Raw genomic sequence first — 20,970 nt, forward strand, 5'->3', positions numbered from 1 at the left:
TTCTGGTCTTGTTGTACAATCTCTATATGCGAGTTAAACAGTAATAAGCGGTGGAGGTAGTAGTAGTAGAAGTCAAACGATTCAACTATTTGAATTCAAGCTCAAGACGTCCCCGAGATTCCCGCTTATCAATTTAATGCGGGACATGACGTGTAATATCACAATCAACGTGAAAATGCTGCTCTAATCGATCTTTAATCGACACCTTCCCAGATCCACTTCTTGGCCAGATCCCACACACCCTCCCTGCCCTTGCCGAGGACTTCTTTCCCGTCCCTGTCCGACTCGACGTTTCGGTACCTGAATGATCGGAAATTCTTCTGTGGCAACTCTCCTTCCCAGACAATCTCGCACTTGTTGTCGGCGAGCGACTCTGGTTTCTCTTGCATGGGCTGCCAACCAGCCCGACCGTTCGCTTCACCATCCTCGTCGTTGTTGTCCAGGTCCATACCATCGGGGCCATCAAAGTTCTTTGGTCGGGCTTCCTCTGTCCAGTCGATACGTACGAGAAGCAGACGCTTGTACTTTTTCAATGATGCCGCGGAACCCTCGACATAGACGAGCGCAAAGTCCGGGTGAAAGATGAGCATTCCATGGAGCGCGAGCTGTTCGGCGGTCGCTCGGATCTTGAATTTGTGCGCTCCATTGACCAGGTATTTTATCCTGTGGGTTATCCGCGACGTAAGCACCGAGTCATCAAATCGTAAAACCGGCTCGACTCACTTGAAGGCGCAACCGTAAACCCCCTTGCCCTCCTCCTTGATCTTCTTCTGCTCGAGTCTCTCTCGCTTCTGCTCGTCCGTCAGTGCCCTCTCGGCGTTGGTCTGTTCGTGCTTCCTGACTCGTGCCGCAGCTTCGGCTTTGACTCTTGCTTCGACCTTTGTAGGATCCTGTACAGCCGAAGCCGTCAAGACCTTCATCATGTTGGCTACCTTGACTGTATACGCAAATGGCGGAACGATAAGCGTCTAAGAATTTGAACAACGATCAAAAAGCGCTCCTTACCCTTGGGCGGATCCATAGGTAGCAAACCGAGTCGTTGTCGATCTTGCTTGTCCTTCAATTCCGCTGCTCGTCGCTGTCTTCGCATCTTCTTTTGCTCCTGTTATTATTAAAATGGGAAGAGAAACCATGAGCTTCAAGTCGAATCAAGCGATCCATCGAACATCATAGCCCACCTTCTTGGTCAACATCAGACCCCTAGGCTCTTCCGCTTTACCCTCAAACGGCGGCGGAAGCGGTACAGGGTGCTGAACGTAGATCGTCACCAGACTATCATCGCTCCTGACCAACTTTCCTTCTTCCCCCATATCCAGATCGTTGTAGTTGGCATTCTTCAACAAGGGCGCATCCCACCATTCGATCTCTGGAGGAGGTTGTCGTTTGATGTTCCGCTCCAACACGTCAAATTCGGAATCCAGACCGGCCTTTCGGCTCTGTTCCGCAATTCGTTGACGCAGCTCCTCCATCTTGGCTTCCTTTCGCTGTTCTTCGGCTTGCTGGATGTACTTTCCTTTGGCATTGAAGTGCAGGGTAGCCTTTCGTCTTCGCGTAGCCAGGGCGTCCATCTCGCTCTGGGCGGCTTGAACATCGGGTTCGACATCCGGGTCGACGGAGCTCGCCGTCAGGTAAGGGTTCGATGAAGGTGCGATGAGTGAGGAACGGGTAGGGGCAGGTGAAGCCCCGCCCCGCGATGTCGAAGGGGATGCTGCGGCGAGCCTAGCGTTGGCGGCGACCGAAGTGAATTTGGGAGCCATAACCCGACTGTGTCTGCCTTTGCCGGCTCCTCCGGCCGATGCGGTCCCTTCGCCCGGTGCAGACGATCTCATATCCGCCAACAGAGGATGAGCTTGAACAGAAGCCAGTCCTCCCTTCTTGGCAATGTTGGGATTGACCTTTTCTTCCGAGGCCAATGTCATCGCTGGTCGAGGTGGCAAAGCGGTAGATCCAGCGAGGTACGGGTTGATCGTTGCATTCTTGGCTGCAACCTGAGCTTTCAATGCCGCGATCCTGGCTTGGATATCGGAAGATGAACTACCTGCAGCGACAGCGGGAGGTGCAGCGGGTCTTGCTGTAGGAGGCTGAGGTGAGGCTGAAGCCGGGGCGTTCGGTCGACCCAGTGCAGCCATACGAGCTGCAATTTGGGCTCGAATTGCCTATAAAATCAGAGCACGACGTCAGTACTAAACAGAGCCAAAGTCACTGCAACCGAGCTACTTACAGCCATATCGAGACCACCGGGAGGTCCACCAGCTGCCTGGCGAGGAGCAGCTGCACCACCTCCGACTTGGGTAGGAACCGGTGGAAGTCCAGCGAGAGGGTCCTGCAGAGCAAGGAATACCCTTGATCAGCCCTACCGCTACCGAATCATCTATAATCGAATAGCAGTATTAACTTACTCCACTAAGATTGTCAAAAGGTAGTGTCAAGGTAATCGATCAGCCATGCGGTCAAACGACATTCAACGACCAAGTTCGAAAGTCTCAGCTCACCTCCTCATCCTCTTGGGATCGTTGCCAAGCTGTCCATTCTCGTTGGGACGTTTGGACATCTCGGCAGCTCGATTTAATTCCCTAGCGTGAGGAGGCTTTCTATTGTAGTCGAGGATCGAACGTCGTATTCGGGACGAGCACGTTGAGAGAAGAAGAGCAGCTGAATGTTGAACCAGATATCAGCGGTAGGTGGTCCACCTCGGCTCCGGATTTCTACATCTGTGTGTGCTTAGGTAATCCGCTGCGATCGTCATCTTTCGGGAGATCGGTCATTTCGCGAGCAGCACACAGCCAGCTCAGTGCAACTCAAGAGGTCAGAACGTAGCAGACACCACCCTTTCCTCCCTTACGACATACGCCCCTCAAAACACAATACTAGCTGTCTGTGATCCGTTTACAAGAGCTGGTCATCCGAGATCCACTCGCGAATCGCTGTGCATCATGAGCAGCAGCTCCTCGGCCGTTCAGGATGGCGTCACAAAGCCCCGACAGCGACTCAACAAGGCCGGAGCGTCAGCAGAGCATAACAAGGCTATGGAGGACCTCTTGAAAAAAGTGGCTCAGAAGAAAAAGGTGGGCATGGATACTCGCCTTGAATCCCACTCGGCCATGCGCTGAACGGCAGCCTCTCATATTTAGCTTGCGAAGAGCCAAACCCGGTCTTCGCGGTTTTATGGTCGCATCTTACTAGCTCTAGCTCTATTTGGAGGACTATATGGAGCATGGAACTACAGCACTCTGTTCGGAAGACTACATTCACGAACAAGCTCCAAGCCATCAACGTCCGCTGCATACTCATCAACCTCCTCATCAGAAACCCCTCAACCCCGCCCGACCCCAGCCGAAGTCAAGGAATTGCCATTCAGATGGCCAGCCTGGGCTCCACCTAAGGATCAAATTGGAAAGCTACTTCCTGCTGTAGACGATTCGAGTGAGCTGGTAATCGAGGCCGACAAGGAAAAGCGGGATGCTGTCAAGGAAGCGTTCGCGGTAAGTGCTCTTGTCTGGGTTCGCGAAGTACAAGTATTGAGCTGAAATCAAAGGTTTATGCGCCATCAGCACTCTTGGAAAGCATATGGTACGAGCAGCTGTCCCGGCAGAGATCAGGCGTCAATTTGCTGAACCCAACTGTCCGGATATCACAGAGGAAAATGCCTGGGGCGCCGACGAAGTGAGCTGGTCGTTACCAACATCGCAATCCGATTCCCGAAATTGAACAGTATTTCCACTGAATAGTACCACCCGATCTCAAAATCCGGGTCCTATCTCACCAGCAACGAGCGTGGAATGGGTTACACCATCGTAGACTCGCTGGACTCGCTCCTCTTGATGGGTTTCGACGAAGAGTATGAGCGCGCCAGAGATTGGGTCAAGGATGAGCTTAGCTTCGACGTGCCTGGGAAAGTCAACGGTTTCGAGGTGAGTGAAGCGTTTTTGATCGGTATCCTGCGCGAACGGAAATACTGAGGCTACTGAAGCCTCTTGCAGACGATCATTCGGATCCTAGGCGGTCTTTTATCCGCATACTACCTGACCTCGACGCATACCAACCCGGTCTACCACGACGACTCCAGTCTCTTCCTCGAGAAAGCTCTCGACCTTTCCGACAGGCTCTTGCCTCTCTTCGACACCCCCTCCGGCATCCCTTACTCGTTCATCGACCTGGCCGCACGTAAAGCTTACCCCGATGCGGATAATGGCGGGATGAGCAGTCTGGCCGAAGCAGGGACACTGCAGTTGGAGTTCAAGTATCTCAGCGAGATTAGTGGGAACCCTCTGTATGGGGAAAAGGCGGAGCAGGTTATGATGCTGCTTGATAAGCAGATGCCGGCCGAAGGGGTCGCGCCGGTTCTTTTGAAGTGAGTCAGGGAGATCAAGGGGGTTCCGCCTGAAAGTTCAGGTTGAGATGCTGATTCCATCATGTTTAGTCCGCAGACTGGGCAATTCGCCCTGTTTGATATCAGGCTCGGGTCACGAGGAGACAGCTACTACGAGTACTTGCTCAAGCAGTGGATACAAACGGCAAGTCCGCTAGTCTTATCAGCTTAGAAGCGTTTCCCTTGGCTGATCCGGCTTCGCGACCGTGATAGAACCGTACGGAACCCGTATATCGCAAGGTAGGCTTTCGAGTGTCTTCGGCTCTATCGGGAAGGATTTTGCTGAAATATTTCCTCGCTATCGTGTAGATGTACGACCGATCTATGAAAGGCATTGAGCAGGTCTTGATGAACCGGTCGGCCAAGCAGGGGCTCGTGTTTACGCACGAACTCGGACCTCAGAGAGGGCGTGACGGTATACCGTGAGCTCTAGTTGGGAGAATCAGCTTCTCATTACATGGTCGCTGATGTATCACGTATTGCTACGCTTAGGCAATGGATGATCCGACCAAAGCAGGACCACCTCGTCTGTTTCCTCGGAGGATCGATGTTACTAGGAGTAGCTTCCGCCTACCCGAACAATCAGCCCGTGTGGTCTCGATTGACTCCTTCGCAGCAGATCGACTATGCTGCAGGAAAGGGCTTGATCGAGACTTGTGTCAATACGTACGAGGGGAACCCGACCGGGTTGGGAGCGGAGATTGTCATGTTCAGGTCGCCGGCCGAGTCAAAGGCACATAAGGGCAACTTGGACTGGTACATCAAGCACGGGTTGTAAGTCCGACAAGAGGTCACAGAAACTGTATCTGCTAGACATCGGCTGACGTATTGTCCACTTTGGTCGGGGATCGTGTAGGCAAGATGAACCCATCCTGGACGGCCGCAACATTCTTCGGCCCGAGACGATCGAATCCCTCTTCCTCGCTTACCGACTTACCGGGGACCAGATCTACCGGGACCAAGGATGGAGGATGTTCAAGGCGTTTGAAAAGTATTGCCGTCTACCTGGGGGTGGGTATGCCGGGATTGCGGATGTGGAGAACGGGGTCCAGGTCGAGAGGTTGGACAAGATGGAGACGTTTTGGTTGTCAGAGACGCTTAGTGAGTTGGGATGTGCGGATGTGGTGTTTCACTGCTGGACTGACGTCATCTACGTTTGGGTAGAGTACTTCTACTTGCTCTTCTCGGATGGTCAGACCGTGCCTCTTGATCAGAATGTCTTCAATACCGAGGTAAGCCAAACCGTCAGATGAACCCTGTAAGTTGGAAGGGTGCTGATGCGCGATCGCTGGTTGCAGGCGCACATATTACCCGTGTTTACCCCCAAAAGGGTGTCAGACTTCGCTAGTTCGGTCTGACCCCATTCTCTGGCTACACAATCATGATGTGTAACGTGTAACGCAAGTTGCCGCCATGATTACAGCATAAAATCAACATCTTCACGAAAACGAGATTCTACCTTGCCGACCAATTTGCCGGCACGAGCCGTACACCGCGGATGCTATTTTCTTACCGTTTCATATTTGACCCCTTGATCGAACAATAGCGTTCGTGCGCGCGTGTACGGGGCTTAGAGCGATCGAGCGAAAGAATACAATGCCCTCTCTCTTTGTCCTGCCCGCTCTGATCTCTGTGGCGATCTGACGGCGAAACAACAGCAGATCCCCGAGTTTTGATGAATCAAGTTTGATCCACTTTTTGGTATTCGCTTGATCGCTCGAAGAGGCAAAGGAAGGAAGGAAGAGATGGCTGGTTCATAATCACTCAACGTCATACCATATCGCATGATCACGACTTCGACAACTTCTTCACGCATATCCAACCCTCTAGGGATCCGCCTACACCCTTAGCTATATAACTGCATGAATAGTTGAACCGTAAAGGCTCTTTACCCGAACCCGCGATCACCCGATCATCTACGCAACTTGATCAAAATCCGCAAACCCAAACAACCTTTAGTCACATCGCGAACACGCTCGTTACACGATATTCCAGTCTGAATCGAGTCGATCATGGTACCTCCTTACGGCTCCTTTTCGCCCTTCTGCTCGTCACCATCCGGGGCGTCGGACCAGGGAGACGTGTCGATCTCGACAGCCGGCCCTCTGCCTCACTGCAACCTCTTCTTCCGAAGCCTGCTCAAGGTCACATCGCCTCCAGCAATTACGACGTTGTTCCCGTTTCGGGACGTGACCGGAATAGGAAACGGACGACCTTTGGGGCCAATCACGACGGAGACGAGCGTGGAAGATCTTGTAGCTACAAGGGCTATTAATCGGGCAGGGACGGGCGTGGGGCTTCGATGCGATGTCGGTCGCTTGGGGCAGGAAGGTAGTCTGGGTGATATCGGTGGGTCCTTTGAGACTATGAATCGCAAGGTGGACTAGCAACTGACCCTGTACGACCTGGATCTCGCTTGCAGCCCAACTTATCACCTCGATCTTTTGTTTCCTGATCGTGTCGTTTGTCATCTTCCGGACGATAAGACGACGAGCGGCCGTAGGACGGATCGAGATCCTTTACTTCTTCCTCGTAGGCCCACACTGCTCCATTGTCCTTTGGCATGTCAGAACATGACTGACTGAAGTACTTTCTCGTGTATTGGGAATGTGAATCAGCTGTTCGCCTTGACTCTCCCGCTACGAATCCTCACAACGGCAAACGTCTTGGAACAAGGTTCCGCAGCACTGGCGGTCATTTCTGCTATCCACGTCGCCTTGAACGTGGGGATGATGTGGATATTGTTAGGGAACGCGATCGTCGCCACACAGGTCGTCCCGTAAGCCGCCCGAGCCTTTTCTACATATCTAGCTGTTTCTCCTGTTCGAGGGCGACCCTAGACTCACGATGATGAACCGACTCGAAAGTGACGGAACTCCAACATCGATCATCCCTATGAGCCTGATCTTCCTCGTCCTCTTCGGCTTTACCGTCTACATCGCCCTTGATCAAGCTTTCGGAATCTCTAGATGGTTCATGTTGACGAGCGGAAGAGCGGAAGTAGGGCAGTTGAGGAATATCGCCTTGTGGACGCTGAGCATCTTATGGCCGTACTTGTGAGTCCTCGTTAGCTCGAGATCGGATTCCGTACGCGGCGGCTTCATACTGACGACGTGAATCTGCTTGACCACTAAAGCGCCAGCGTTGTGTATCTGACGATCATGCTCTACGTGGTCTACTACCACTTGGAGGAGGTCAGACCGTGTTTCTGGTTCATATTGTCGTTTCTCCTCTTTGCGGCAAGTCAGGCGGTACTCTTCCTAGCGAGTCAGCCTTTATGCGAGGTGAGCGGATACTTTAGCGATGCTTCAAAGTGACCCGATCGTCGGTATTTACCTTGTCGCTGAGGGTATTTATGCTCCAACCCAGGCCTCGAACGGGAAAGTCACTTCGGGCTTCCTATCGACACTGTTGGAGACGGCTGCTGTAGCGATGTTGTTCGCCGCATGGAGCGTGAGTCGAGATATTCTCCTATCACTAGAGGTTACCGAGACGTCGATTTTGAAAGCTTCGTTCTGCGGATTGGACAGAGCATTACCGAAGCGGAATGGGACGAGCCGATCTATATGGAAGAATACAACAGTGGATACAAGTACTAAGGCAGTATCCAGGTTACAAGGTCTGATAATGGTCTTCTCGCCGAGAGTAAATTATACGTAGGAAGTAACCGCTACAGCTGGGCTGAAGACTGAAGAGTTATGTAGCAAGTATGTAGCAACTTTGATACCATATAGCAATTGTCAATCATAGTCTGAACGGTGCCTTCTATCTGGGTAACGACTCCGCTCAGTTGTATGATTGTCTCGAAACGGAAGATGCGATGAGATCCCCTCGGAGACTAGCTAGTCGTGTGCTTACTTTTCCTGTATACTTTGCGAGTCAAGTGATCGATACCAAGATATGTCGATAGCCATCTGTGTGCTTACAAGCCATTGCCTCTGATTTTTGTACGAGTACTGTGAGCATTGCTGAATCCCCATACGGTGCGATAAGTGTTGGTCGTGGGCAACCATTCGATGCGCTGCCTCAAATTGACGGTTCGTCCGGTGGAGTCTTCTTCTTGCAGCCAGACCCAAGCAGCGACTCGCGACACCGTCACCACGTCACACAGTCGCAGCTTTCAGCAGTTCGGGGGTCGAGGCAGGCCGATGTTGTCACGTACTTGTTTCAAGAACAGGGTTTTCGACCGAGACTTGCGAGCTGGGAAGCCCACTTCAAGTCATCCTGCGGTCAACAGGGCGTAGTAATGCACTAATCACGCGTCCCCCTTGTACCCAGATGACACGATGTTCAACTCGGTTTCCTGCCCCTGATAGACGATACTCATCGGATTTCAACACCCGCAGCCGGCGCTTCATCCTGTCCCCCTTTCTCCCGAAGAGCGCGATATAGCACAGAGATTCGACTTCAAAGCCTTCAATCCGCAAGGCATGAATCGGTGGCGGTAAGCTGTGCATATGCTGACAAACGCTTGAGCTGCCGGTTGAAGCAGTCTCGAGCAAGTCCCGTAGATGTCGCGTCCCGTACTGGCCGCGCCGTCAAGATACTGTATACGCAACCTCTCAAATTCGAGGGAAACTGCGAACAATGGGCTAGTGAGTATCTTGCTACGAACCCCAGAACCCAATATTGATCGCTCAATCCTTTTTTTCAGAACACTTGAGATTTATTCCCTAGCTTCTGGATCAGACGGACTATTGCCAAACTCAGTTGGGCAAGGAAGAGGGTATGGCAGCAATCATGTTATGCTTGTGAGAGAGTAATCTGGACTCAACACGTATAGGCGGAAGTGTAGAACTCCTCCATAGGACTACGGTCTCAAAGATCTTTGAGCAATTTGGTCGACGCTTTGTTGCCACGAACGTTCACAATGGCCTTTAGAAACTTGTTGTATAGTCACCGCTCACCTGATCGAAACCAAACGGTCTAGAAACATACTTGACATTGGTTTGTCCACTTCTGTACCGCCTGCTTGACCTTCACCTTAATCAGCTCTGCTGAGCCTTTGTAGATCTTTAACGCCTTCTGTAGACTACAGTCACCAGCTCTACCTGGATATGGACCATTTTCCATATCTCAAAGTCACCTCTATCGATTCCCACAAAACTCAGAATATTACACGGACGAGTCTCACGATACAGACGCTGCAGGAGGAGACAATATGCCATGAGATACCAGCATCAGACTGCAAGATGCGACGGATGCAATGAGCCTGATACCGATGATTTCGATGCCGCGGTGCTGAGGACGAGCACGAACTCGAAACAGTTATACTGCTATCTCATGCACAGTGCGACAAACGCTCCATATATTGTCTTGAGATAGCGCTCAGGCGGCGTGGTGGTTCGTCGAGACTGTTCAGGTTGATCATACATCGTAGGAACGTAGATCATAGATCAACCGAACCGCCTAGACCTCGGTGGATTTTCGGGGGGATTCGGGTAACCATGGTCCGAGGCGCGGAGGACAGTCGGATCGGTCGAGCGTCGTCCACGGTTCTCGCGATCCGAGCGCGGTCTCTCTCGACGACCACTCTGGTTCGATACTTGAACACTTTGAATAACACTTCGATCTTTGATACACTTCTTGCTTCATAATCCACAACACTACCACACAAACCGATTTCTGTATACCCTCATCTACACCATAATGTCTTCCCACGTCCTCGCCAAGAACGCTGGAGCCGATGCGCTTCAGATCGCCAAACTGTTCAACGTCGACGGCTGGGTCTGCGTCGTCACCGGAGGTAAGCTCTTATCACCCCAGGCGTCTTTCATCCTGGCTGTGCGTACATCGTTTGAACCATCACTTACGTTTACATTCCGATTCGATTCTTTCAACTCGATTCCGCAGGAGGTACCGGACTCGGCTTGACCACCGCCATCGCCCTCGCCGCCAACGGCGCCAAGGTGTACATCACCGGCCGACGAGCCGAGGTCTTGCAGCAGGCCGTGGAGACGGCCACGCCCAAGTCGGGGAACGGGAGCGTGCACGCTGTTCAGGGAGATGCTGCGACCAAGGAGGGGATCGAGAGTGAGTCGTTGACTGTTGACTGGTGAGACCAGAGGGAATTCGTGCTGATATCCCGCGGCGTCTTTGCGTATGATTCGGACAGAGATGGTCAACGAAATCTCGAGCAAGGAAAAGTATATCAACGTCTTGATCAACAGTCAGTATCGGCGCATTCGTTCTCCTCTCTATCGTACAACGTCAACTTTTCCGCTGACTTTTCGCCGCCCATCCACACCCCCATACCCCTTAGACCACGGCGTATCCCAAGGAAACCCCGACATAACCTCCTGCCCCCAGACTCCCGAGGGGCTCTCTCAACAGATGTACTCGGACACGTTCGAGAGATGGTTGGATACTTATCGGATCAACACGGCTTCTTATTTCTTCACGTCGTTTGCTTTCTTGCCGTTGTTGGCCAAGGCGAAGACGGAGGGTGGGGCGGTTGAGCCGGGGAATATTTTGAACATCTCGGTAAGTTATGTCGCTCATCATCGAAATCAAAAGAGTTGAGGGAACGATGTGGAGGCTGATGAGGTGGTAAAATCGTTTTATCGGTGTCGCCGTCCGGGATATAGTCCATGTCAGGTATCACTAAGACGTCCCAACGGGGACAATTCAACTACAACGCCGGAAAGTAAGTTCCCTCCCAGACCCAGGAGCCCGCCTGCCCTTATCCGAACCGCCTGCACCTCATTGACGCGATCAACCCTGCAGGGCCGCGACCATCTCCCTCTCGCACCAACTCGCCACCGAGTTCGCCCGTCGAGACCTCGGCGTCAGGGTCAACACCATCGCGCCCGGTTACTTCCCCAGCGGGATGACCGATACCACCACCTCGGACGCCGGCGGAAAGGAGGCGTTCAAGAAGGACTGGGGCATCCCGTTCGGACGACCGGGGAACGCGGTGGATTACGCGCAGTGCGTGATCTCGACGATCACCGTGAGTCGTCTTTCTCTTGCTCTTCTTGCCGGATGCCGAATTGGGTGTCCTGTGGATGTAGAGCTGATCACGTTTGCGAATTGGATGGGCTGTTGTAGAACCAATATGTTACCGGAGCCGAGATCGTCATCGACGGAGCGTGGTTGTTGGAATCGGCCTTCTAAGGCGTTCGAGACGTCGAGGTGGGAACGGTTCGAGAGATCGAAATCAGCCATCTTGGTTTTTGATTCTGCGAGAAATCAATAAATAATAGTACACTATTCTAGCCATTCTCCAAGTTGTTGCATTTTGCTCTAGTACGAAAAGAAGGACTAATATGATGAAAGGGCTATGAAATACTTTAAGTAATTCAGCTCAGAGAAGACCGTGGGCCACGTCAGGAAACAGCGGGAGGAAAGAGATGCCACGATTCAATGTCCGAAAACAGAACTACGCAAGAAAGATGCGCAGTCTGTGAGAGACCTTGTCAGCCTAAAAGCAGAGCTCAAGGGAAAACTTTAAGAAGGCGAGGGAAAACTGCAGCGAGCTCGCGACTCAGTGTGAGTCTACACTCGGTCCACATCGCAGAGCTATGTTTAATAGACCTTCCTCCATAGCGCTTCTTATTGGGATGAGGTTCAACGAAGAAACGCCAAGGTTGCAACCCAAAAGAAAGAGTTGTAGGAGCGTCTCAGAGAGGAGGAGCTGGGAGCTGAGATGTTGGCAGAAGATCTGGGAGATGTACGAGGGGAGCGGGACGTGCTCGAGGAAGAGGGACCGAGTTCAAAAGAAGGTTCGAGGTCGAAACGAGCAGAAACAAGGCTCTCCAAGGCAAGTACGATCGACTTTCAGCCTGGAAGGATCGCCTTGAGAGGGACCAAGAGCCTCTTGTGCAGCAGTGCGATGCCGCGGGAGAGGAACTGTACTCTACACAATCCGAGGCCATCTTCAGACCACCGAGCAGGAGCGCATTGCCAGCTGACGATGCCAGCCAGATCTTCAATGCTCGCTGCTTCTGGCATGCTGGCACGCAGCTTTGAGTACGAAATTCGAGCAGGAACGAGACGCCTTCCGAGCGGATCGAGACGTCATCCGAGCCTCGGATTCGTCACCTTTTGCGTTTTGGGTGCCTCTGTTACTGAATGTCCGGAAGCATATTCGATTTCGAAATCCTGTGACTTGCAGTCGAACACTGCCCATTCAACTTCTCAAATATAAAAGCCTTTCAGTATCGCAGACCCTTCCGGTTTCCAGCTTGACCTTCACAACGACGTCCGATCATACACACAATGGACCCATCATCCTCGGACTGGGTCTGGTATCCCGACCAAGGAGCCTACTATTCGGCCCGCTCACAAGCCTACGCAAGGCCAGGACCGAACGGGTGGGAATACTTTCCGATCGATACCAGTGCCGTTGGACAGACACAGGTGCAGCCAGGATCAACAATACCTGGGGATGAGAATCGACGGACCAGGGTCGATTATTCAGATCTTGAGCAGGACAAGTCGAAGGACGTGGACAAGGAGCCGCAGGGGACGACGCAGGAGGAAGAAGGAGGGGGGATAGGGAATGTAGGATGGGGTCTGGATTTCGTCCTGCCGGGGGAAGAGCCTCCCAACATCCCCCAAAAAGGTGTCCGATCGGTCAATGGGGACACGACAGGGAAAGCAGCATCAACATCCGATGATATTGCCGGACCTTCAGGCCCTACGGTAAATCCTAAATCGATCCCTGGAACAAGCAATGCCGTACCGACGAAACACGCCAGCACCCTTCGTCTCGTCAAGATCGAGTCTCCCTCTACCTCTTCCTCTACCACGAGTCCATCCTCGTCTTCGCCACTGGCGACGACAGAGACGCTTGCGATCCTCGACGCTCGACCGTCAGGGTACATCCTCGGTAGAGATAAACACCTCTCCCTCCCCGTCCTTCGGCTGAAGGAACTGGCCGTGAGCAAGATCCACGCGGCGGTCTGGTTCGGCTGGAGAGGGAGACATCTGGGGGAAGAGATCCTGCGTACGGGAGCGGAGAAGGACGAGGTGCAGGAAGAGTCGGGGGTGGATGGGTCTGGGGTATCGATAGGTGAAAGGAGGTTCTGGATCGTAGATTGCGGGTCGACGCATGGGACCTTCCTCCAAAATTCCACGGACGGAGCCAAAGGGGATCCTCATCGACTGTCTCCCGCTCGTACTCCGTCATCACCGTTCCCCCTGAAACACCTGGACCGGCTCACCATCGGGTCAACTACGTTTGAATGCCATCTCCACCCAGACTGGCCTTGCGAACATTGCGCATTAAACGATCCTAGCTCGGTGATCCCTCTTACGGATCCCGAAGAGAGCGTCAAGGCTACAACTTATACCTCTGCAGGGACCGCCGCAGCTGGGTCTGGCTTGTCGGCATCGGCAGCGGGGATCCCGACGGTCCCTGGCAACTGGAAAGAGACGGAAGAGAGGAGGATCGCGCTCACGGCGGAAGCGAAGCGGGCGGATACGCACAGACGGAGCGCTCTTGCGATGAAGAAGCTCAGGGAGAGTTACTTTGGTGGCAGCGGTGGTGGAGGCGGTACGAGCTCGGGTGGGGAGGAGAAGACGGGTGCGGCGACAGGTGGGAAACGGAAATGGGAGCACAAGAGGGAAAGCGACGAAGGGTGGAAGAAGAAGCGGGGCGGGGATGCGGCTTGAATGATGGACAGCGTATTTGGAACGAATGAATCGTTCTTTCAATTAACGGATTGGATTTTTACGACAACTTTACGACACGCGACGATAGGTGATATATACATGATACTACTGTGGACCTCCACTTGTTTCTGAACAACAATACATGGCACGACAATGCAAGTCTGCTCAGTTTCGCCGTCACGTATCGTCTTCGCATTCCGACACACTCACCTCCACCATCAGATTCCCTTCTTCCTATCCTACTTGGTCTTCTTCATCTTCTTGACCGCCTCGACGGCGTAATTCCCCTGTCCTCCGTTCTGCTTCTCCCATTCTTTGAGCATGACCATGATCTTGCCGTTGATCCTGCTCCCTCCGTTCTCTTTGACGTCCTCCAGACCGGGAAGCCCGTACAGGTTGCTCCGGTTGGCGAGGATGAGGTCTATCATACCTTGAAGTAAGACGGTCTGAGTCCAGGAGAGGGGTGATCTGAGTGTCAGCGGTATGAGGAGGTACTGTAGCGAAGGGGTGGAAGTGGACTCGCTTTGTGAGAGTCTTCGAAGGGTTGACCCGCTGCTGGTTTCTTGGCTCGGGCCTTCTTAGGGCTCGGGGTCGATTCGAGCTCATCGTCACTTGCTGATCGCTACGGTTGCCATATGACTCAATTCGGTTCCTGCCTTTCGTGTAATCTGTTGGACTCACTTTCATAGGCATGTCGGGCTTTGTCGTTGAGGGTTGCGGTAGTGATGGGTAACGAAAAGGGAAGGGGGAATCGTGTCCTTGCGCGAGTCAAGATCGACGAAGGTATATGTAATTATGTATACTTTGGGCGAAGGCGATGATGGCAGGGCACTCTACCACAAGGAACACCTGGATCGAAGAACAAGCCAGAATCCCACTACAATGATGATCAACGTCTCGCATAGTGGATCATCCATAGAAGCGTATTCCAATCTATTGTTCTCTGCCGAAACTACAACGAGAACCCCTTGTCCCCTCCGTCTTCCGCTCCAACCCCTCATTTGCCCGTTCTCGCCGCCTTGGCATACTGCTTGGCCACCGTCCCATCTCCCCCGTTCGCCTTGTCAAACGAATCCATCATCTGCTGCACCTTCATCCCCAACTTGCTACTCCCGTGCGCCCTGAACGCTTCCAGCCCGGGCTCGGTGTAGAGGCTAGTGCGTTGTTGCATGACGAGCTTTTGGATCGCTCGGGCGAGGATGAGTTGATGTTCTGGGAGCCACTCTGCGTGCGTCTCCTGATTTCGGGAACGTTTACGAGGGAGATTTTCCGATTCGTCGTTTTCGGATTTAGTTCGCTGTGAGAGGTCAGGAAGTGGCTTTAGAAGTGTGGATGGTTCTGGTTCGGTCGCGCTTGGCAGGAGCTTACCTTGGGCATGTTTTCGTATTGAGGTCTGTGCAGATTGTTATTTGCGTGGCAGGTTCGAAGGAGTTGAATTGACACTCCAGTCCATATGATCAGGTTCACTTTCAACATACCACTCCGTCCGTCTATATAGCTCGAGAAGCAGCACTGCCTCTTGTGTTGAGCAGAAGTTCGACCGAAACCACAATTGACGATGATCGTCGCGCCGATCCGATTTCGCGCTAAGACCTAATGAGAACAAAACAAGGTGAAACCCCCATCCTTTGGGATAACAACAACAAAAGATATATCATAGAAACGATCAAGCGATAAGCTTACCGTGCTGGGCTGAGCCGTCGGCCGATGATCGACAGAGGACAATGACAGATCGTGCTGCGAGACGGTTCATGACGACGGAAACGGCGAAGAGGGGTAACGAGGCAGTTGACGTGACAGGTAAAAACAAGGGGTTCTCAATCGGGAAAGCAGGGCGTCCCGCAATTGGCCGTCCGATGACGTTCAGGATAGCTTCGAGGCCCTGCCAATTGTTGAAATTGATCTGCGAGAGGTACTGATGTGATGCGTGTGGTGTGATGATGATTGTAAGTGGAGAACAATTCCACCTTGCGGTGCGACCATGACGGATACATGCGTTAATATGCTCTAGGCAGCTCCCATGCTCGTGAACACGGCGATGGCACAAGCCTTGGCGAAGGCAACGGCTCCTGTCTACAAGGCAAGCGGCTGGCTCTCTCTGAACCGGTTGAAGCAGGATCGGTTACTGGAGTTCCCCATACTCATTCCGAGCTGGATAAATTCTACCAGCAAAGCAAGACCTACGAGCCCCTTCCTCGCCCTGTCACAACCGTGTTTCTTATGAAGCACAAGATTGATCACATGGGGACTGAGGCACGTGCCTCGGCTCTGCTGGACCGATTGCAATTTGACCCTACTGTGATCGACAAGGCAGTCTCGGCAAGACTTGAGCCTGAATTTGTTGACGGCTGCCAGCTGTTGCTTTTGGACCCCAAAAACGCCAAATGTTGGAAGCACTCTGTACAGAAGGTTGCACGATCGCCTCTGCCATACCTTCAACTGTTGCTACCAATCGTCCGATCATCGACGACATCCCTTCCAGCGTAAGTGTTACAACGGAACGCGATAGTCTCTCCAGCGATCTCCTCTTGGGGGCTGTATCGCCCAACGATACGCGACAGATAATAAGATACAGTATACCAGCCCTTCTATCAGACTCAGACTCGCCAGACCTGGAAGATCTCCGGCACCGACAGTGATCCTCTTTGCCATGGCTCGAGGTAGACCTCCTCATGTTCGACCATGATCTGCACCGTAGACGGCCCCTTCGGTTCGTCTTCCGGCGGGTCGATCCGAGCCCAGGCCCTCGGTCTCTCTTCGACCACTTCTGTCGTCAAGGTTCTTTTCCGTCTGACCGTGAAGATCCGATTGAAAAACCCGATCTGGGCGAGTTGAGGTCCCGCTTCCCGGGCGATGAGTTGCATGTCCTCCAAGCTAAATAGCGTGTCGTTCGACATCGTCTGCGTCTCGGGCGCGATCTGCAGGTGAAACACCCGGAGCCTTGGCAGTTTTTGAAGGAACTTGGCGATCCGCTGGGGCTGATTATCAGTATGGTATTTTTTTATGTCTGGTCAGTATGAGGCGCCTTTCCGAATTCTTTGGCAGGCCACTTACTGGATACTTCGTCGGCGGTAATCTGATCATCAACGTTTCGAGTCCAGGCAGCTTGTCGGCGATTAAATCCAGATCCCGAAAGTCGACGATCAGGTGTGACAACCACAGCCTTTGCAACCCTTCCGGCCAAAGCTGTGCGATGTTGCTCAACCTTCCACTCGCTTCGACACTCCGGTGATATTCCCTAGAATCCCTCTCCCTGGACAATAAAAGCCATTCCAGCCTTTCTGGCAAAAACGACGTGCCCCCTAACTGGGAGAGGTTCCGATCGTCCCGCTCGATCGAAGCCAGGTTGAGACCGTTCGGTCCATGTCGAGCGAGAGCCCGTTCGACGTACAGTTGTTCTCGTCGACTATCGTCCGGCTGAAGTAAGCGCAGAAAGACCGTCTCTGAGACAAAGAGCCGTTTGAGATTTGGTAATCGGATCCCGACCGTCTTGGCAGATTCCCTCTCTAGGTAGAGATCTTCGTCCAACTGGTCCTCGTCATCACCCTGCCAAACAGAGTATGAAATCAGCTTCATGCTCGAAAGCTTTGTCTACTTGACAGGCGACTCGCATGGGTCACGCCTTCTAGCCCGAGCTCTTCCAACGTTGCGCCAGCTTCCCGGAGCACGGCAAAGTATCCCCTCGGAGTGACATGTCGACAGCCGAATAGTTTGAACACCTTGAGTTTGCACAAATAGGGGGCTATATCGATCATGAGTCGGTCATCGATATATCTGGCGTCCTACGAAGAAACGTCAGCGAGAAGCGAGTGTTCCGTTACGACGAGCTTGTTTAATAGAGAATAAGCTCACTCTCGTGATGATCTCGAATGACTCGAGGGGAGCCCCGTAACCATGCCATGTCTTCAATATTCCCGGAAGAGCCGTGATCATCATACTATCCGGCATATGCATCTTGAACTCCCGGATGTTTTGCAGCTTTTGTATCGCCGTAAGTTGATTCAGATCCAACCTATTTCCGTTTATCTCAAGTTTAGTCAGGCGGTCCAGGCTAGCTAGTGTTTCGAGGTGTTCGAATCCCAGGCTTCGATCCCTGGTCCATGTCAGGGAGGTGAGCGACTTCAGGTTGGAGAGCGCTTGATTGCATATGGTCGGCCAGTCATTTCGGCTGGCTAAGGGGTAATAGATGACGTCCAGCCTCTCGACCAGGGCAGCAATCTCGGTCGATTGCGAGAGTGTACTGAAAAGGCCGTCGAACTGGAAGATCAAGAGCATTTGACCCGATAAGTCCACGAAACGATCGTTCCTGAATATTAGCATTGAAGACTCGCCTTGCGCTCCGGTACAGCCTCCCCTACGAAATCGACGCTCAACGACCGAATCAGACTCGCCAGACCTGTCCCGATGCGATAGACTGATGCACTCACAAGGTCTGACCCAGACATACTTGTACAGTTTCCGTCTCGCCAAGTCCAAGAATCCTGTAATAGCAGGTTGGCATCAGCAGACGTGCTTTGGTGTCTTCAAAACGCCGAAATGCTCGCCTCGATCGACGCCGCATAGGGCAGCCAGCGTTGCCAGATCGTCAATGTATTCCAAGATCGGGAGGTAGATCTCCACGGGAAGTGCTAGGTTGGATGACATGACCGCATGTCATGTTCTAGAAGCCGATTCTCTTCTATACTAGTCGCAAGGTCGATGAGACGTTCCTCGAGGTTCGGTCCACTTCTAGGTCGAGGTCGCGATGATGACGAAACCGAAGTTCTGTTTACAAAGTGCAAAGTCTCGGATCCGACACCACCACCGCAAGTTCTCCAGTCTCGACCGTCTATTAAGAATGGCACTCATGGTATACGTAGCTATGACATGGTACGGGGATGACAAGATGTAGAAACAAGGCGGTAAAAAAAAGGTAGATCGCAAGAGTAAGTAAGGTAGAGTGTAGCAAGACAGAGCCGGTCCAGGGTTTCCATGCTGAGACACGACCCGAAGTCCGCTTGCAATGGCCAACCCGTAGTCCGAATGGGTGGATCGAGCAGCCGAGGAAAGAACAAGGTCAAAGAGACAAAGAAATACGGGATAGCAGAAAACGTCCGTGTCACGTCGATAGAGAACCCGCTCAGCATTTCCCTTGTCCACCGCAGATGACACCGACGACCTGTATGGCAGATGGTCGGGAGTCAGTCGACGCGATTGCGCATGGGATCCAGCGCAACACCGGCCGGGAAGGGGACGAGGGACTCACGACTGCGACGACGATCGCGAGGATCAACAACGAGATCCAGAAACAGATCCACTTCTTCCTCCTCGCCTTTCGCGCCTTTACGACGGCCTCTTCGGTATGTTTCAACCCGGCCTCCATGTCGGTATCGACCTGCTGCGCGTGGTTCTCGATCACGGCGAGCGTCTCGTCTTGCTGTTCGACGAGCATGGACATTTCGTTGAACATCTGCGCGAGCTCGGTCAGGGTCTTTTCGATCTTCTTGATGTCGTTATTTCGCTCTTGAATCTCGCGGAGGGCGCCCCGGGCGTCACCGTATCGGTTCGAGTTTAGGAGCTAGCAGTCGATAAAGGGGATCGAGCGACGTCAACGAAGAGGTCCAGAGCGACGGGTGTGACATCCTGACTGTAGACTCACCGCCTGGGAAAAGATCTGAGGGTTCTCGGTCTCGAGCACCTGCTGGACTTCCTCGGGAGTCGCGTCGGGCTTGACTGTAGCATCGCCAAAATATCTCGTGTCAACATCGACTCTTCGTTCACCCTATCCCCACCTCGCACTCACCGATCTTGAACTGCCTCTCCCCCCTCTCCTTGACCTTCTTCCTAAACTCCTTTTCCACCGTCTGATACTCTTGCAACAAGCCCATGAACCGGCTCTTGGCAGCCTGGACCTGTTGCTTCTGAGTCTTGTCCTTGGCGAGCTTGTTGAGCGCCTGGATCTTGTTCTTGTTGGACGAGGTGAGTTGACGGGTCGAGGCGATCAACTGGTCGGTCTCTCGGGCGGCGGCGCTGTTGGGCGTCGTGTCCAAGCGGGACTACCAGGTTTCGGGCGTAAACGTTAGCGGGTCGACCAATTAGTGAAAGTTCTGTCCCGCTCGAGTGGCTTACCAGACTGGCCACGTGAGCCTGCCTAACCTGCTGGATCGCATCCTGCATCTCGTTCAAGCTCGCATTCGTCGCCGTCAACTGTCATCCCAACATCGAATCAAAACCCCGATCAGCCTGTGCTCTCTTCCTGCTACACTCCATCTGTCCATTGATGGACATCATGCGCCCCGAGACCCGACTGACCTCGGCCCAGAAATCCGACCCTCCAGCCCCGTTCATCCCGACCTGCTGTACAGGCTCCCTCCCTCCTACCGTATCATACCCATCTTGCTGCCCATACTGCTGATAAGCCCCCGCGGCCGAATACCCCCCTTGTTGTACTTGAGGTGCAGGGTTGGAGTTGGAGTTGGAACCCATACCGGGAACGGCGGTGTAGGTCTGTTGGGCGGCATAAGGGTTCCCTTGAGGTTGTTGTTGGGACACGGGAGGAGGATAAGCGGGGGTAGGGTAGGAAGGGTCCGAGAGGTTGTCGGTGGGGTCCGTTTGACCCTGCTTGGTATGTGCCGAGGAAGGTTCGTTGTCGGAATTCGATCCGAGGAGGTCGTTTGGTGTGGTATTGGTGTTGGTATTGGCAGGCGATGTAGACGATTGGGCGAGATGGTATCCAAGGTCACCCAAATCGATTCGAACGCGATCCAACGTCCCAACAACAGATCCATACACCCCGTTTGGTTTGCATAGCCAGATCGATTCAATAACAATTTCCGTATCCCACCAATCAGCCCTCCAGCTCTCAAGATCTCTTCCTAATCCCAAACCCAATTCGGGATCAAGTGTTAGAGGACTCACCCTTCGTTCAGCCAACCTGTTCCTAGCCATCTTCTACTTCTAACTTCTGATCGCTATGATATGTTATGTTGTCGTGGTTTTTATTA

At 52.9% G+C, this 20,970-nt stretch overlaps 8 protein-coding genes across 8 annotated transcripts; 4 read left to right on the top strand and 4 right to left on the bottom strand.

Moving 5' to 3' along the window:
* Nucleotides 1-26: 26 nt before the first annotated feature.
* HD553DRAFT_348964 (pre-mRNA processing factor 3-domain-containing protein) lies at nt 27-2,670 on the bottom strand. Its single transcript, XM_046183424.1, has 6 exons — nt 2,489-2,670; nt 2,222-2,323; nt 1,179-2,156; nt 1,006-1,102; nt 724-937; nt 27-663 (listed from the first exon to the last, which is right to left on the bottom strand). The coding sequence occupies exons 2-6, from the start codon at nt 2,225-2,227 to the stop codon at nt 195-197; spliced, it is 1,764 nt and encodes a 587-aa protein (XP_046038254.1). The 5' UTR covers nt 2,228-2,323; nt 2,489-2,670; the 3' UTR covers nt 27-194.
* Nucleotides 2,671-3,285: 615 nt separating this feature from the next.
* On the top strand, nt 3,286-6,199 carry HD553DRAFT_200475 (glycoside hydrolase). The gene is made up of 12 exons (XM_046177096.1): nt 3,286-3,482; nt 3,536-3,570; nt 3,638-3,663; nt 3,729-3,911; nt 3,981-4,351; nt 4,421-4,514; nt 4,583-4,609; nt 4,679-4,791; nt 4,862-5,143; nt 5,226-5,470; nt 5,534-5,601; nt 5,668-6,199. Exons 1-12 carry the CDS (start codon nt 3,460-3,462, stop codon nt 5,725-5,727), a joined length of 1,527 nt encoding a protein of 508 aa, XP_046038255.1. The 5' UTR covers nt 3,286-3,459; the 3' UTR covers nt 5,728-6,199.
* A 182-nt stretch (nt 6,200-6,381) lies between these two features.
* Nucleotides 6,382-7,954, top strand: HD553DRAFT_294171 (chitin synthase III catalytic subunit-domain-containing protein; the record flags this gene model as incomplete). Its single annotated transcript, XM_046178454.1, has 7 exons — nt 6,382-6,718; nt 6,792-6,901; nt 6,988-7,148; nt 7,237-7,425; nt 7,506-7,653; nt 7,739-7,822; nt 7,900-7,954. Coding segments are annotated over 7 exons (1,083 nt in total), but the record flags the coding sequence as incomplete, so codon positions are not given.
* A 2,027-nt stretch (nt 7,955-9,981) lies between these two features.
* Nucleotides 9,982-11,731, top strand: HD553DRAFT_331083 (uncharacterized protein). Its single transcript, XM_046182001.1, has 7 exons — nt 9,982-10,115; nt 10,223-10,402; nt 10,485-10,538; nt 10,632-10,852; nt 10,957-11,015; nt 11,096-11,321; nt 11,420-11,731. The coding sequence occupies exons 1-7, from the start codon at nt 10,019-10,021 to the stop codon at nt 11,483-11,485; spliced, it is 903 nt and encodes a 300-aa protein (XP_046038257.1). The 5' UTR covers nt 9,982-10,018; the 3' UTR covers nt 11,486-11,731.
* An 812-nt stretch (nt 11,732-12,543) lies between these two features.
* Nucleotides 12,544-13,987, top strand: HD553DRAFT_294176 (uncharacterized protein; the record flags this gene model as incomplete). Its single annotated transcript, XM_046178455.1, has 2 exons — nt 12,544-13,278; nt 13,396-13,987. Exons 1-2 carry the CDS (start codon nt 12,590-12,592, stop codon nt 13,985-13,987), a joined length of 1,281 nt encoding a protein of 426 aa, XP_046038258.1. The 5' UTR covers nt 12,544-12,589.
* Nucleotides 13,988-14,226: 239 nt separating this feature from the next.
* On the bottom strand, nt 14,227-14,680 carry HD553DRAFT_340688 (uncharacterized protein; the record flags this gene model as incomplete). Its single annotated transcript, XM_046182574.1, has 3 exons — nt 14,227-14,408; nt 14,483-14,609; nt 14,669-14,680. 3 exons carry the CDS (start codon nt 14,678-14,680, stop codon nt 14,227-14,229), a joined length of 321 nt encoding a protein of 106 aa, XP_046038259.1.
* A 1,558-nt stretch (nt 14,681-16,238) lies between these two features.
* On the bottom strand, nt 16,239-18,659 carry HD553DRAFT_308333 (uncharacterized protein). Its single transcript, XM_046179531.1, has 7 exons — nt 18,532-18,659; nt 18,415-18,468; nt 18,319-18,341; nt 17,840-18,244; nt 17,599-17,769; nt 17,042-17,533; nt 16,239-16,965 (listed from the first exon to the last, which is right to left on the bottom strand). Exons 1-7 carry the CDS (start codon nt 18,629-18,631, stop codon nt 16,585-16,587), a joined length of 1,626 nt encoding a protein of 541 aa, XP_046038260.1. The 5' UTR covers nt 18,632-18,659; the 3' UTR covers nt 16,239-16,584.
* A 142-nt stretch (nt 18,660-18,801) lies between these two features.
* Nucleotides 18,802-20,902, bottom strand: HD553DRAFT_368367 (t-SNARE; the record flags this gene model as incomplete). Its single annotated transcript, XM_046184138.1, has 5 exons — nt 18,802-19,544; nt 19,626-19,699; nt 19,770-20,022; nt 20,096-20,173; nt 20,279-20,902. Coding segments are annotated over 5 exons (1,467 nt in total), but the record flags the coding sequence as incomplete, so codon positions are not given.
* Nucleotides 20,903-20,970: the final 68 nt, after the last annotated feature.

The sequence above is a fragment of the Filobasidium floriforme genome, assembly GCF_021052385.1.
Source record: "Filobasidium floriforme strain CBS 6241 chromosome Unknown HD553scaffold_6, whole genome shotgun sequence".
Taxonomy (NCBI): Eukaryota; Fungi; Basidiomycota; class Tremellomycetes; order Filobasidiales; family Filobasidiaceae; genus Filobasidium; species Filobasidium floriforme.

Bases quoted from the DNA above. Each gene is read 5' to 3' on its own strand.
- HD553DRAFT_200475 (XM_046177096.1), top strand. From the start codon at position 3,460: ATGCTGTCAAGGAAGCGTTCGCG. The intron at 4,610-4,678 runs GTAGGCTTTCGA...GCTATCGTGTAG, and splicing joins CGGAACCCGTATATCGCAAG to ATGTACGACCGATCTATGAA. The intron at 5,602-5,667 runs GTAAGCCAAACC...CGCTGGTTGCAG, and splicing joins AGAATGTCTTCAATACCGAG to GCGCACATATTACCCGTGTT.
- HD553DRAFT_308333 (XM_046179531.1), bottom strand. From the start codon at position 18,631: ATGTCATCCAACCTAGCACTTCCCGTGGAGATCTACCTCCCGATCTTG. The intron at 18,245-18,318 runs GCGAGTCTTCAA...TTGATCTTCCAG, and splicing joins AGGCTGTACCGGAGCGCAAG to TTCGACGGCCTTTTCAGTAC. The intron at 16,966-17,041 runs GTAAGTGGCCTG...ACTGATAATCAG, and splicing joins TACCGCCGACGAAGTATCCA to CCCCAGCGGATCGCCAAGTT.
- HD553DRAFT_348964 (XM_046183424.1), bottom strand. The intron at 1,103-1,178 runs GTGGGCTATGAT...TAATAATAACAG, and splicing joins GTCTGATGTTGACCAAGAAG to GAGCAAAAGAAGATGCGAAG. The intron at 664-723 runs GTGAGTCGAGCC...GATAACCCACAG, and splicing joins GTTTACGGTTGCGCCTTCAA to GATAAAATACCTGGTCAATG.
- HD553DRAFT_331083 (XM_046182001.1), top strand. From the start codon at position 10,019: ATGTCTTCCCACGTCCTCGCCAAGAACGCTGGAGCCGATGCGCTTCAG. The intron at 10,403-10,484 runs GTGAGTCGTTGA...TGATTCGGACAG, and splicing joins GACCAAGGAGGGGATCGAGA to AGATGGTCAACGAAATCTCG. The intron at 10,539-10,631 runs GTCAGTATCGGC...CATACCCCTTAG, and splicing joins TATCAACGTCTTGATCAACA to ACCACGGCGTATCCCAAGGA.